At 46.0% G+C, this 15,087-nt stretch overlaps 1 protein-coding gene across 1 annotated transcript in view; it reads left to right on the top strand.

The window, feature by feature from the left end:
• si:dkey-11f4.7 (piezo-type mechanosensitive ion channel component 2) overlaps positions 1-14,914 on the top strand; it is a 327,077-nt gene extending 312,163 nt beyond the window's left edge. The window contains exons 47-53 of the mRNA XM_041205475.1: positions 738-907; positions 1,769-1,915; positions 2,667-2,681; positions 3,356-3,385; positions 5,589-5,686; positions 6,959-7,181; positions 13,476-14,914. Of these exons, the coding sequence (XP_041061409.1) occupies positions 738-907; positions 1,769-1,915; positions 2,667-2,681; positions 3,356-3,385; positions 5,589-5,686; positions 6,959-7,181; positions 13,476-13,728 (936 nt within the window). The 3' untranslated portion in view covers positions 13,729-14,914. The remainder of the gene's footprint in view (positions 1-737; positions 908-1,768; positions 1,916-2,666; positions 2,682-3,355; positions 3,386-5,588; positions 5,687-6,958; positions 7,182-13,475) is intronic.
• The last annotated feature ends 173 nt before the right edge of the window (positions 14,915-15,087 follow it).

The raw sequence follows: 15,087 nt of genomic DNA, 5'->3' as shown, positions 1-15,087 counted from the left end.
CCATTTAATTTACAGATTATACATGTGATAGTACGACCACATTTCCCTCGTGGATTTGGTCCACCAGGCACACATCATCTGCCACGTAGTAACGTGTACTTTGGCTAATTTGTTTCTGAAAGGCCATATTTAGGAAAGCCGATTTCAGAAAGAGAAAATGTTGAGTGTTTCTCTGAACGTTACTGGTCTGTTTAATAGGATAGTGTGGAGGGAGATTTCCTCTGTGTCTAACCCATTTCCACATTTAACTCATCAAAATGAACATCTGAAGGGGGAATGAAAAAATGAAACCTGAACTGAGAGTTTTTAATGGCATCACTAAGTTCCCAAAATGATACTTTGAACAAAACACCTCACCCTGACTGGGGCAAAAATTTACAAGATAAATATACACCCTTTTTAACCGAAGTTTGATTTTAGAAATCAAGCATATGGTAAAGATACACACACACACACACACACACACACACACACACACATACACACACAGAGGAAGTGGGGCAATGAATGAGGGAGAGATTCTGAAGGAGACAGAGAGAAGCAAAGCCCAAGAACCTTTGATGGGACTGTGTAGAGGAAGCTTTACACATAGTCTGGGAGAGGAGCTGGGAGGCTGTGCCAGAGTTGGACAGGGGGTGGGGGGAGAGTTGGAATTAATGGCAGATGGACAAAATGGAGGTAAAGATTAATTTTTAAAGCTATCATAAAAGCATTCAATTTTTTTTTCATTTCCACAGTCTGCTATGCAATTTTTGGTTAACTACATGCCAGAAGACATAACGGTGGCTCATATAAAGAGCGATGCCAATCTGCTGTGGAGTATCAGTCCTGCCAGTCTCAAGGCGATGAAAGAAGAAATTGCCAATTCTTCAAGGATTTATATACATTTCCACTGGACCATTCTGAGGTACAGCGTGTAGCACGGAACAAACAACACACGGGAAGTCACGGCCTGTGACTTCAGTAAAACAGAATCGATCATCAAAATGAATTTTTGAGGTGACGAAAACACACTGAAACCTCAGGCCCCTTGTTTGTGGTTTTCAGTGTATTCCTATAGAAGGTAATCACGCTGGGCCATAGCTACTTAGAGGCCAGTTACAGAGCAACTTTTGCAGACAGCAGGGTCATAAAAGCCTGCACAAGTTGGCATTAAATCTCCCTGAGGAACAGAACAACTGGTTTCCAAAACTGAAAACTGTTGGGTAGGGGGAAGCTATTTTAAGGTTGCAGCTGAGGTACAATTTTTGACCAATGTAAGGGATAGTTTACCCTCTGTCTAACCTGTCCTGGGAGTGTTTGATGGAGACAGTGTAGCGGGAGCTTTACTCTGTATCTAACCTCGTGCTGTACCTGCCCTGGGAGTGTTTGATGGAGACAGTGTAGCGGGAGCTTTACTCTGTATCTAACCCCGTGCTGTGCCTGCCCTGGGAGTGTTTGATGGGGACAGTGTAGATGGAGCTTTACTTTGCAATTAAACCATGCTGTTCCTGTTTAAAGATATCTCATTTATACACATTAAATATATGCTGTATATATCCTAAATATATATTTTGCTTCCTGCATTTCCTTGTATATATAAGGTTGTGATATTAAACAGAGAACTGAAATACATAGGAACAGGGTGACATTGATAGTTTGCTCGGGATGTGGAACCCCACAGCTGGGTGACCCCTTGTAGCAGAGTTACTTCTGATCAGTCTGCCTCAGTTGGTGTTGCCCTTGTAAATCCATAGGATCCTGATTGGTGTTTCTCATGTTCCTTCAGGAATGTTTCCCTGTTGATGAATCCTGAAGCTTTTGGTAAACACACAGTGCTTTGCACGGACAGGGAAGTGAAAAGGGAGCTGGTTCAGCTGCTGGAAGGAACCCGCGAGAAGCCAGTGTATGTTACATACTTGTTGCCTCTGTCACTGTAATGTTTTCATGGCAATCCCACCTCAAACTGTTTGCTTCAGATTCACTGAGGGGGTCTTTCTGGGCAAAGGGAGGCGGCTTTGGTGGTTGTGGGGTGTTAAATCTGCTAGAAGTGACATTGGGTCGGGATCCCAACATATTCCCGCCCTCTTCCGACTTTTACCCAGGTGGGCTTGAAGGCGAGTGGAGAGCACCCTTGAAGCTGTCAGTAAGGTCATATGATGCAAATAGCCAATGAAGTGTCTCTTTAACCCTGCATTTTGGCTTTAACAGGCAGCAAACCTATTCCTCAAGCTGTGTGGAACTCACCAAGATCACTTAGGTGGGTACACAGTGGGTAGTGCTTCTTTAGTGAAACCTGCAGGCTGGGGAGCCTTTGACCAGTGAAAATAAAGAGCTCCAGCCATGGCCAGCTGAGAGGCTGCTTCACAGCAATCCCTCTCATAGAGCATGATTGCCAACTTCTTTGAAGTCACTTCACCTGTCTTGCACTTCACTCACCTTCAGATACACTTTCCTGCTCTCAGCCTCCACTAGGACATGGGAGCAACTTATGCAACTCCACCTTGCAGCTCTGATGAGGAACGAGTGGAAAAGCAACATCTGCAGCTGCCCTCTCCTCAGTCACATGTCCCTCCACAGAGCTGAGGGGATGGACACCAGGATCTAGCTGGAAGGAGATGGGACGCTGGACCTACAAGTTCAGCTCTCTCAGCATGTATGAGCACCAATGCCTCAGGAATCTCAAGCTCTCACGGGAGGTGGCACTTTCAACCTCTGGAATAACCCTCCTTCCCAGTGGAAGAGGTGAGCAATTATTGCCATTGGTCACAAGGATGCCTGTCACCGGAGGGTGATCCCTGAGCAAGAGGAAGGAGTGGAACTGTAAGATGTGTTGTCCTGAGGAGTGCTGTGCAGGTGAATGCTGGGAAACCAGAGAGTAGGGTTTGGCAGCTGAAGGTGTTACTCCACTCATCTCTCCTGCCCTCCTGAGGCCCTGGATACTCTCAGTGAACTGGCTCCACATCAGAGGGACCCCACAGCTACTGCTGACTTCCTCGGTCACTTCCACCCATGCCTGTTTGGTTAGAAAGTTAGTCTTCTTTCCCCCATCCTTGGGAAAGCTCACCTCACTGCAGCCCCTCAGACTCTGCAGCAGGACCCCCCAGGTAAGAGTGAGAGAACTGGGGTGCAGGGTGGTGGGTGTGGTGTGGTGGGGGCGTCAGCCCTTCCCAGGTTTCCTCTCCATTCCTCTGGTTGCTGCAGCCTCAAAAATCCAAATGCTGGTAAGTCATTGTAATCCATGTCATGGTCTCTTTAATGAGAAATGCTTCCTTTGACATAGAAACATAGAAAATAGGAACAGGAGTAGGCCATTCGGCCCTTCGAGCCTGCTCTGCCATTCATTGTGATCATGGCTGATCATCCAACTCAATAGGCTGCTCCCATTTTCTCCCCATATCCTTTGATCCCTTTTGCCCCAAGAGCTATATCTAACTCCTCCTTGAAAACATACAATGTTTTGGCCTCAACTACTTTCTGTGGTAGCGAATTCCACAGGCTCACCACTGTCTGGGTGAAGACATTTCTCCTCATCTCAGTCCTAAATGGTCTACCCCGTATCCTCAGACTGTGACCCCTGGTTCTGGACTCCCCCACCATCAGGAACATCCTTCCTGCATCTACCCTGTCTAGTCCTGTTAGAATTTTATAGGTTTCTATGAGATCCCCCCTCATTCTTCTGACTCCAGCGAATATAATCCTAACCGACTCAATCTCTCCTCATATGTCAGTCCTGCCATCCCAGGAATCAGTCCGGTGGATCTGACAGATCCAGCATACGATCCAATCACTCTTCCCCTGACTGGCCAGTGAACTCGGAGGTAGGCTGCTTATTGCATGGCCCAGTTAAAGAGGCACTGCAAACCCTGCTACAGATGCCAGTGGGTTTCCATCTTGTTACACACCCTGGGGTTCACCAGGGACTCTCAGCTGAAAATCCTACCCATTATGTTCTCTGTTTCTCATTCTCCCCTCCCTCTGTATCTCTTTAAAGAGATTGTCAAATGACTGTCTCCCTGTCTGCCACTGTATGTACCATTCTGTCTTTCCCCATTTCTACCATCGCTTTCTCCCCTTTTCTTTCTTTCACATTCTTCTTCCCTCCTTTTCTTTCTCTGGCTCTCACTGCTGTGCCCCACCACCACCCCCAGCCCCTGCCCATGACATTCGGACTTTCTCCCCCAGACGTTTTGATGCATGCAGGCCTCTCCTTGGGACTTTACAGTGCTCTCAAGAACATGAGAAATAGGTGGAGTCATTCGGTAATTCAGGAGTGCTCTGCCGTTCAGTACAATCATGGCCGATCTTCTCCCTCAACTTCAAGTGCTAATTACCGAGTAGAATCTTTGCTCATTACATCAGTCACCAGCCTGGCTTGGTTTAGATTTCTGCTGGGCTGCACCTCACTGACAACCCCACAGGGCAGAACATTGGGTGGGATCAGGATTCGAGTTCAGTATTTGGTTTTGCTGATGTTGAAAATTCACAAACATTTCTATTTACCCTCTGTCAGTGAAGACAGAAATGAGCAAAAGAAGCATTGTACAAATCACCAGGCAGACCTGAGCTCAAAAAGTGAACTAGTGTCGTCAGTTAATTTTAAGAGTGCTTTTGAACTGGGTCCCTGAGGCTCGTCTGAGCCTAAGGCCTAAGATTTTCAGCAGTCCCAATATGATCAGGTGTTTCCTAGAATCAAATGTACCCCTCCCCAGCTCTGCCTCCAGCTGGTCAATCAGCTTATTTAAATTTCCCGCCACAGTGTTTTCCCCTCCCCTCTCTGAAACTGCAGCTGTTGAAGCTACAGGCTTGATAAGGTCACCAGCCATTTGCCACGGAGAGCCATGACTATGTGCAGAGTGGTAAGCAGCAGTCTGGAGAGCTCAACAGTTGGAAATCGATAGGATCGCCAATCACGGGTCTTCATTCATGGAGTCCATGGACTCATGATTCAGTAAGGTGGGGGTCAGAAAACAGCCTTCCCAACCTCATTTATCCTTCCCCCTCCCCCACTTCCACTCCCACCTTCGCTTTCCCCACCCCCTCGCTTCCCCTCCCCTTCCCTTACATCCCCTCCCCGCCTTCACTTTCCCCTTCCCCACTTCCCATCCCCAGCTTCCCCCTCCACTTCCCCATTCCCCAACCTAGCTTCCCTCCTCCCTTGACCTCGCTTTCCCTCACCCTCACTTCCCCATCCCCCCTCCTGCCCTCGTTTGACCCCTTCCGTCCATCCCTTCCCCCATTTCCCCATCCCCCGGCCTTGTATTCTTCTCCCCCCGTCCTGCAGCCTCCCCCTCCCCCACTCTTGCTTTACCCACGCCCCCCACGCACCTGCCCCTTCTCTAACATCTCTTCCGACACCCCCCTAACCTTCACTTCCCCCTCCTCCCATACCCTTGGCTCTCCCTCACCTGCTCGGGTGACCTCCTGCTTCTTGGCACAGCAGCTGGCACAAAACCATGAGCATCACTGGGTCAGATGTTATGTGGTCAGACTCAAACCTGCAGGAATGCTGACCACCAGAGGCACCGACCCTATTGCGGCCTGCATGGATTTGTTTTGCCATGATCTCTTTTTCTTTCTCACGATCATCGATGATTCGGAATGATAACCATTCTCTCTCATTTTAGGCTGATTGGGGGTCTGTTACCAAAATACATTCGAGCGACTGCGCAGCCTGAAGCTAAGCCGGCTTTTCGACTTCGAGTAGGTGAGTGAAGACGGGATAATTAACTCAGGATCTTCTCCAGTGACCCCTTGAGGATACCTGTATATAGGGGGGTTATTGAGAAGTCCCAACTGAATGGGGTTTATTTCTCTCTCTCTCTCTTTAGCAGTCCCTCACTTTGAGGAGGAAGCCTGCCATAGACCCCAAGAGCTTGTGCATAGAGTTTTCCTTAAATGTGGGGAGGCTGTTGCGCCACAGCTACCACATGGTTCTGGCTGACCAGAAAATTCTCCCACTCCTCCCACCTGCCATAGGCATATCGGAAGTATTTATAGGTTGACAATCAACCTGCTCGGCCATGTAACAAATGCACATTCTGTGGCCACCAAGTCCTGGAGTGGGACTTGAACCTGCAGCTTCTGGCTCAGAGGTAGGGAATGCTACCCACTGCACCACAAGACCTCCCTATTCGCAGGGTTTATACTCTTTTGAGTACAAGAGTTAAATAAGTAAACTGATGAACTGCCCCTTAAAGAGGTGGCTGTCACAAAAAACAAAACTTTAAAGGAAAATTAAAGAATTAAGGGGGTGATGATGCACTCCAGCCCCTGCAGCTCCCACCAGTCACAGAAGGCCTCAAGCGTATCGGTGGACACCACATGCCCCCCCTCCAAGGACCCAGAAGGTTCACAGGGTACATGGACTTGGCATAGTAACTGAGATAGAGAGTCCTGGGGTGTATGTGCACAAATTGTTAAAGGCGACAAGGCAAGTTGAGAAAGCAGTTAAAAAGACACATGGTCTTTATAAACATGGGCAAAACCTGTATAAAACACTGATGTCAGCCTCAACTGGAGTATTGTGTCCAACTCTGGGCACCACACTTTAGGAAAGATGGGAATACTTTAAAGAGCATGCAGAAAAGATTCACGAGAATGATTCCAGAGATGAAGGAAACTGTTCCCTTTGGCTAAGAGGCAAAGAACCAGAGGACACAGGTAGGTGATTGGCAAATGAACCAAAAGTGACATGAGAAAAATCCTTTTTTAAGCACTGAGTGATTGCATTACCTGAGAGGGTGATAGAGGCATGTTCGATTGTGACTTTCAAAAAGTAATTGGATAGGAACTTAAAGATAACAAATTTGCAAGGTTATGGGGAACGAGCAAGGGAGAGGCGCTAGCAGAATTACTCTTGCAGAGCCAGATGGGCTGAATGGCCTCCTTCTGTGCTATAACCATTCCACATGAGGGTCTAAGCCCAGGAAATACTGAGTGACATCTTGTTTGCATTTTGCTTCCTAAATGGCTACAGCTTTTCCCAGGGGTGATGAAGGCAGTCTGGCCTTCTACAGGAATGTCTCGCTGCAGATGGAGGAGGAACCTGGGCCAGGCAACACATCGCATGGAAAGATGAAGTGGTGGAATATCAAGGAATGGAACCCCCAGTGTGCCAGCCACCATTGCAGTGACATGGAGCTTATCATCTTCAATGACAAAGTCAGCCCTTCAAGTCTGGGTTTCCTTGCTGGATATGGGTAAAGATATCTTCCGTTTATAGACCTCTTATTCTACACTCGAGGGAGGTGAGCCCTCACCTCTGGAACTGTAGCTCAGAGATAGGTTGGGGAATGAGGTAATTAAGTACAGAATCACCCCCTCATTGATGGACAAGCCAATACAAAATAGGCAATTGACTCCTGACACCAGCATTGAAATCTGAAATAGGGCAATTTGATTTGAATGGTCAGACTTGGCAGTGATTGCACCATGGATGGGTTGGTGGGGTGGGGGGGGGGGGGCACAGGCGGGTGCTGGATGGGAAATTCACCCTCCCTTCCACTCTTTGACAAGCAGTGAGTGCCCTATCTCAGTCAGGCTGTCTGGGGAATCTACCTGATAGAAAACACTTTGCTGCAACCCACTGGCCCCATAGGACTACTGGAACCTAGTTAGATGATGTAAGATATCTGTGCCTTGGACACAACAGGGGAATGTAGTCGTGCGGAAGTCTGCTTAAAACTAAGGAATGACTTCATGGCCTGAAAAACACAGGTAGGAAAAGGGAGGAGTCTGAGTCTCAATAGGACAACTTGTTATTTCTAGTCTTTCTAGGATGATCAGACAGTAACATTGTACTCTGCCTCTATGCTAATGCTATCCAAGGCTATTGGAGCATTACAGAGATTAGCTAACTGCAATGCATTGTTAGAATTTCATTCAGTTGCAGCCCAAATACTGATTGTATATTAGGGGGAGGTTTTGGGGTGGTATCATTGAACTAGTATTCTGGAGACCCAGGTCCTGGGGACCCAGGTTTGAATCCCACCATGGCAGATGGTGGAATTTGGATTCAATAAAAAGCTAGAATTAAAAGTCTAATGACGATTGTCGATTATCGTAAAAACCCATCTGGTTCACTAATGTCCTTTAGGGAAGGAAATCGGTCCTTATCTGGTCTGGCCTGCATGTGACAGAATGTGGTTGACTCTTAAATGTCCTCTGAAATGGCCTGGCAAGCTACTCAGTCCTAAAAGGAATGAAACCAGATGGACCACCTGGCATCGACCTAGGCACCAGAAACAACAAACCCAGCCCTGTTGACCCTGCAAAGTCGTCCTTACTAACATCGGGGGGCTTGTGCCAAAATTGGGAGAGGTGCCTCACAGACTAGTCAAGCAACAGCCTGACATAATCATAGTCACGGAATCATACCTTACAGGTCATGTCCCAGATACCACCATCATCATCCCTGGGCAGGACAGACCCAGCATATATGGTGGCAAAGTGGTATACAATCAGGAGCGAGTTGCCCTGGGAGTCCTCAACGTCAACTCTGGACCCCTGAAGTCTCATGGCATCATGTCAAACATAGGCAAAGAAACTTCCTGCTGATAACCCACTGTGCGAAATGAGATCGATTTCAAACAGGTCTTGCAGCTCAAGACTGGGCAACCAAAAGGCGCTGTGGGCCATCAGCATCAGCAGCATTGTACTCAACCACAATCTGTAACCTCATGGTCCAGCATATCTCCCACTCTACCATTACCACTAAGCTAGGGGATCAACCCTGCTTCAATGAAAAGTGCAGGAGGGCATGCCAGAAGTAGCAACAGGCATACCTAAAAATGAGATGTCAACCTGGTGAAGCTACAACACGGGACTTTTTGCATGCTAAACAGCAGAAGTAGCAAGTGATGGACAAAGCTAAGTGACTCCACAACCAATGGATCAGATCTAAGCTCTGCAGTCCTCTCACATCAGGTCGTGAAAGGTGGTGGACAATTAAACAACTTACTGGAGGAGGAGGCTCCACAAATATCCCATCCTCAATGATAGAGGAGCCCAGCACATCAGTGCAAAAGATAAGGCTGAAACACTTGCAATAATCTTCAGCCAGAGGTGCCGAGTGGATGACCCATCTCCTCCTCCGGAGGTCTCCAGCATCACAGATGCCAGTCTCCAGACAATTCAATTCACTCCACATGATATCAAGAAACGGCTGAAGGCGCTGGATAATGCAAAGGCTATGGGCCCTGACAATATCCCGGCAATAGTACTGAAGACTTGTGCTCCAGAACTTGCCGCACCCCTCACCAAGCTGTTCCAGTATTTCTACAACACTGGCACCTAGCTGGCTATGTGGAAAATTGCCCAGGTGTGTCCTGTACAAAAAAAGCAGGACAAATCCAACCTGGCCAATTATCAGTCTACTCTCAATCACCAGTAAAGTGATGGTAGAGGTCATCAACAGTGTTATCAAGCGGCACTTGCTTAGCAATAACCTGCTCAGTGACACTCAGTTTGAGATCCGCCAGGGTCACTCAGTTTCTGACCTCATTACAGCCTTGGTTCAAACATGGACAAAAAAGCTGAACAAAAAGGTGAGGTGAGAGTGACTGCCCTTAACAACAGCAATTGATCAGTTATGGCATCAAGGAGCCCTAGCAAAATGGAGTCAATGGAATTCAGGGGGAAAACTCTCCACTGGTTGGAGTCATACTTATCACAAAGGAAGATGGTTGTGGTTGTTGGGGGTGAATGATCTCAGTCCCAGAACATCACTACATGAGTTCTTCAGCGTAGTGTCTTAGGCCCAACCACCATCAGCTGCTTCATCAATGACCTTCCTTCCATCATAAGGTCAGAAGTGGGGATGTTTGCTGATGATTGCACAATGTTCAGCACCATTTGCAATTCCTCAGATACTGAAGCAGTCCATGTCCAAATGCAGCAAGACCTGGACAATATCCAGGCTTGGGCTGACAAGTGGCAAGTTACATTTGTGCCACACAAGTGCCTTGCAACCATCTCCAACAAGAGAGAATCTAACCATCGCCCCTTGACATTCAATGGCATTACCATCACTGAATCCCCCACTATCAACATCCTGGGAGTTACCATTGACCAGAAACTGAACTGGACTCGCCACAAGAGCTGGTCAGAGGCTAGGAATCCTGCAGCGAGTAACTCACCTCCTGAGTCCCCAAAGCCTGTCCTCCATCCACCAGGCACAAGTCGGGAGTTTGATGGAGTACTCACCACTTGCTTGGATGACTGCAGCTCCACAATACTCAAGAAGCTTGACACTACCCAGAACAAAACAGCCCACTTGACTGGCACCCCATCCACAAACATTCACTCCCTCCACGGCAGAAACTCACCAAGTCTCCTTAGGCAGCACCATCCAAACCCATGACCACTACCATCTAGAAGGACAAAGGCAGCAGATAGATGGGAACACGACCACCTGCAAATTCTCCTCCAAGTCACTCACCATCCTGACTTGGAAATATATCCCCGTTCCTTCACTGTCGATGGGTCAAAATCCTGGAACCCCATTCCTAACAGCACTGTGGGTGTACATACAGCACAGGGACAGCAGCGGTTCAAGACGGCAACTCACCACCACTTTCTCAAGGGGAATTAGGAATGGCAATAATGCTGGCCTAGCCAGCGACGCCCACATCCCATGAATTAATAATAAAAATATACATTACCATCATGAATGGAGACCAAGTGCTTTTCAAACAGTGGTGGATCTCCTTTGGTCTTGTTCATAGATAGTCAGGAACATTATTACGTTTAGGTACTAACCTGGCCTGTCCCTTGAAAGGTAAACTCTCACAGGAATCTAGGTTAATTAGGGCTCGGAAAATGACTTGCAAATTTTATCCTCCAGGTCAATAATGGGCTTTTTTCTTTTAAAGACTATTTTGTGCGTGACAGCTGCATTGTATGTGCTAGACCTTTTTTTAAAAAACTAGTAAATTCCCTCTGGCGATGCACACTGAAGGACATTATTGAATGCATCTCCTAGGTCTCACTTCCTGTTATACCGTGGTGCAAATGCATCTAAAGATGTGATACAGGTGTGGCACAGAAAGTGCATGATGTTACCAGCAAATTTCCCATTGTCCAGTGCGGGCCATTTAATTTTATTCCCCCAGCATTTGATAGGATTTGGCAGAACTTCGGTTTTGTAGTGTTAGGCATCGTTAGGTTTGGCAGATCGCAAGCATGACCCAGACCTCCCTGTCGCGTGCCATTTCAACACTCCACCCTGCTGTCATACCCACACGTCCATTCTTGGCCTGCTGCATTATTCCAGTGAAGGTCAACGCAAACTGGGGGAACAGCACCTCATCTTCTGACTAGGCACTTTACAGCCTTCCGGACTGAATATTGAGTTCCACAATTTTAGATCATGAACTCTCTCCTCCTTCCCCACCCCCTTTCCAATCCCCTCTTTTTTTCCAATAATTTATATAGATTTTTCCTTTCCCACCTATTTCCATTATTTTTAAATGTATTTCCATCCATTGTTTTATCTCTACCTTTTAGCCTTTTTCGATTCCTTCACCCCACCCCACCCCCACTAGGGCAATCTGTACCTTGCTTGTCCTGCTTTCTACCCTTAATTAGCACATTCCTCAGATAATATCACCACCTTCAACACCTCTTTGTCCTTTTGTCTGTGACATCTTTTGGTTATCTCCACCTATCCCTGGCTCTACTTGTCCCACCCCCCCCCCCCCTTAATCCAACTTATATTTCACCTCTCTTCTATTTTTACTTGGTTCTGTTGAAGGGTCATTCGGACTCGAAATGTTAACTGCGTTCCTCTCCGCAGATGCTGCCAGACTTGCTGAGCTTTTCCAGGTATTTTTGTTTTTGTTTTGGATTTCCAGCATCTGCAGTTTTTTGCTTTTATCTTAGTGTTTAATTGACTGCCACTTCTCAATTAGGTTTGGCAGTATTAGAGGAAGAAAATTTAGTGATCTGGCTTCATTTTGGATGAGACCTAAAATTTGGTAGAAGTGGAATAGTGGAATGTGGGCTTCTGTAGTCAGGGGGAACCCAGTTCCAATGGGAATCTGCCCCATTTCTTCAGCTTAGACACTTTCCTGTAGTGGAACACACTCTGCATCATCCCCAGCCCCTACAAGAAGGCAGGAGCAGCTGGGGTGTCCCCAGGCCACAGTGGAAATTCTTTTTGATCTTAATTTTTATGGAATGTGGGCATCGTTGGCTAGGCCAGCATTTAATGTCCATCCCTAACTGCACTTGAGAAGGTGGTGGTGAGCTCCCTTCTTGAACCGCTGCAGTCCATGTGGTGTAGGTATACCCACAGTGCTGTTAGGGAGGGAGTTCCAGGATTTTGACCCAGTGACAGTGAGGGAACTGCTGATATATTTCCAAGTTAGGATGGTAAGTAGCTTGGAGAGGAACGTCTAGGTGGTGGTGTTTTCATGTATCTACAGCCCTTGTCCTTGCCCCAGTACAGCCTTGGAAGGCCTGGGCAACACCAGCAGGAGCGTGTGATTATAGTGTGACATCTAAACATGGATGTCAGAATTTAGAATGGAAGCCTCAACAGGAAGTCCAGGCTGATACAGAGGCAGAAGTTTCCACTTGGTTGTGCTGGTTTCTTTCAGAGCAATTTGTCTGAAATCAACCAAACCAGAGTGAAAGATCAAGGAGCTTTAAAGCTCAAATTACATCCAGCACTCATATTTTCTGTGAACTATTATGCTGGTTTAAAAATATTGCACTGGACTCTGGCCCCATCACAAATTGGCCATACCCCAAGATCAAAATAATCACCATTGTTGATTCCACTAATTACATCTGCCTGAGGGCCTTCAAGCAGGTTTATAAAATTAACCTTTTTTAGGTGCAAGGTGATGAATAAGCACATCTTAAAAGCTTTTAAATATTTCTATTAATTTACTGAGCAACTGCCTAGCATACACCAATGTTACTAGCAAATTGTTCTGTATAGAATTTTTAAAAATCCTTTTGAGTTATAGTTAAAATCAGGTTATTCACGGGTGGTAGACTGGATACTCTGGTGCTTATTTTGTGATTAAACCCATTTTCAGGTGGATTAATAATGCTTCATCAGGTTACCACACAACTGGATCAAGGAATATTTTGTAAACTATTTTTTCACTTTCTAAAATGCTGCCCAATTGCAGTGGCTCACAGCAGATTATTTAGCAAAATGTAAGTGAGTTTGAGCAGAAACAAGGGAAAAGGGTCACTTCTCAAAACTAGCTCAATTTGGCGCACAACTTTTAGCTGATTTGCTGACTGCACTACAAGTGGGAACTCTGGATCATTAATTGTATTCCAGCTGATCAATGATTGTTTAGAAGTTGTGAACAACGTTCCCAAGTGTTACATTTATGGGGCTGATAAAAGCTGGATTAGTATCTAGAGATTCATTTGATAATGACATTACCCACTCTAACTCTTATCTGTAGATTTATATCATCACACACATGCTCTTTTACTGAAGCTTCATATTGTAATTTTTCCCTTCTCAGTATCGTCGGCCTGTACCTGTCGGTGGTGCTGGTAATTGGGAAATTTGTTCGCGAATTCTTCAAAGGCATCTCTCGCTCCATCATGTTTGAGGAACTGCCCAACGCTGATCGAATCTTGAAGCTGTGCACTGATATCTTCCTGGTGCGTGAGCTGGGGGAGTTGGAACTGGAAGAGCAGCTCTTTGCCAAACTCATCTTTCTTTACCGCTCTCCTGAGACTATAATCAAGTGGACCCGCGAGAAGCAGGAGTGAATGATGCAGGCAGGAGCACTATCACTGAGAAATTGAACATTCTTTACATGTTGTAAAGGGTGTATTCACTCAACATTAACCTCAGGAAGCCTCATGGGAGCCTTAGATTCCTAAAAACTCTTTTTACAGCTTCCTTAATGAGAGAGAAAATCTGCATGTTTATTCATTCTGGAATGCATTGAATTTGAACTTTTTAACTCAAGTATATATCTCAACAGGAAAACAGCTTGTACTGCGTGGGCAAGAACTACCACAGAATTATTGGTCAACTGACGCATTGCTAAAAAGACAATAACTCAACTGCTTACCCCTGCTAAATGTGCAGTTTCACAGCTCAGTAACTTCCACTTCGAGTACCAAATGCTGTTCAGAAATAAGTACACGAAAAGTAACTGCATAAGCCCATCAGCGTCTGAAGGAAATCACTGGTTCAGCGGCAGACCTGGTACCACCAGCATTTCATTTTCCCCCCCTCTGAGAATCTTTTCTTTTTCTTAATAATTACAGTTGGGGTACTTGCTATTGATCACTTGAGTTGCATTACTTCCAACCACTGACATTGATTTATAGTGCGTTGAATGTAATTGTAAAATTATAGGAACACAAAGTGCCAGTGAAGGAAAGGTGGGTGTTCTTTGGTAAAGGAGCTTAACATTCTCTCCCCACTGACACGTCGTTCATTCAAACACTAACACTTTGGGAGAAACTTGCGTTTTGCTCATACTATATTTGATAGATAACACTGCACGACTTCTACCAATTGTTCATCATAACTTCAATATGTTCATGGAAACACAAAACCCAACATTAACACAAAAATTCCCTGCCCCAATTGAGTGCGCTTAAAGGAACAGTCAGTGGATCATGGAGAACTGCAATAGCTATCCTCTCACACTTGGCAGCAACAGACATTACAATTCCCCACCTTTACTCAGCTTTTCAGAGTGTTCTCAACACCAGTACTTTATCCTGGAGTGGTACCCAGTCTTTCAAGACAGAACAGCAGGTGAAGTTCAATCATGTGCAGCTTTTATAAAACACTCACCTTGCACAGTGCAAATTGGGATTTCACTACAAAGGGAAAATGGAGGGTGTGCTTTTTTTGCTTTACAGAAGAGGAGCAAATCGAATTAGAAGCACTGTCAACACATCTTGTATTTCTGTGAACTGAATAAATCTGGCAAATGTTATGACTCCTTTTAAACTGAGTTCTGCCAGTTTCTGTATTGTGCTTGCAGTAGGATTTTTGACCTTCTATAGCCAGCTTAAAAGTGCATGGCAGGTGTAATACAGGTCCAATTCTAAACTTTTTATCACACCCATTTTGTGCCAGTCTTGATGATGTGAGGAGGGGAAAAC

Source organism: Carcharodon carcharias, chromosome 14, assembly GCF_017639515.1.
Source record: "Carcharodon carcharias isolate sCarCar2 chromosome 14, sCarCar2.pri, whole genome shotgun sequence".
In the NCBI taxonomy this organism is placed as follows: Eukaryota; Metazoa; Chordata; class Chondrichthyes; order Lamniformes; family Lamnidae; genus Carcharodon; species Carcharodon carcharias.
The sequence above is the reverse complement of the archived record's forward strand: the minus strand, read 5'-3'. Positions and strand labels throughout refer to the sequence as shown.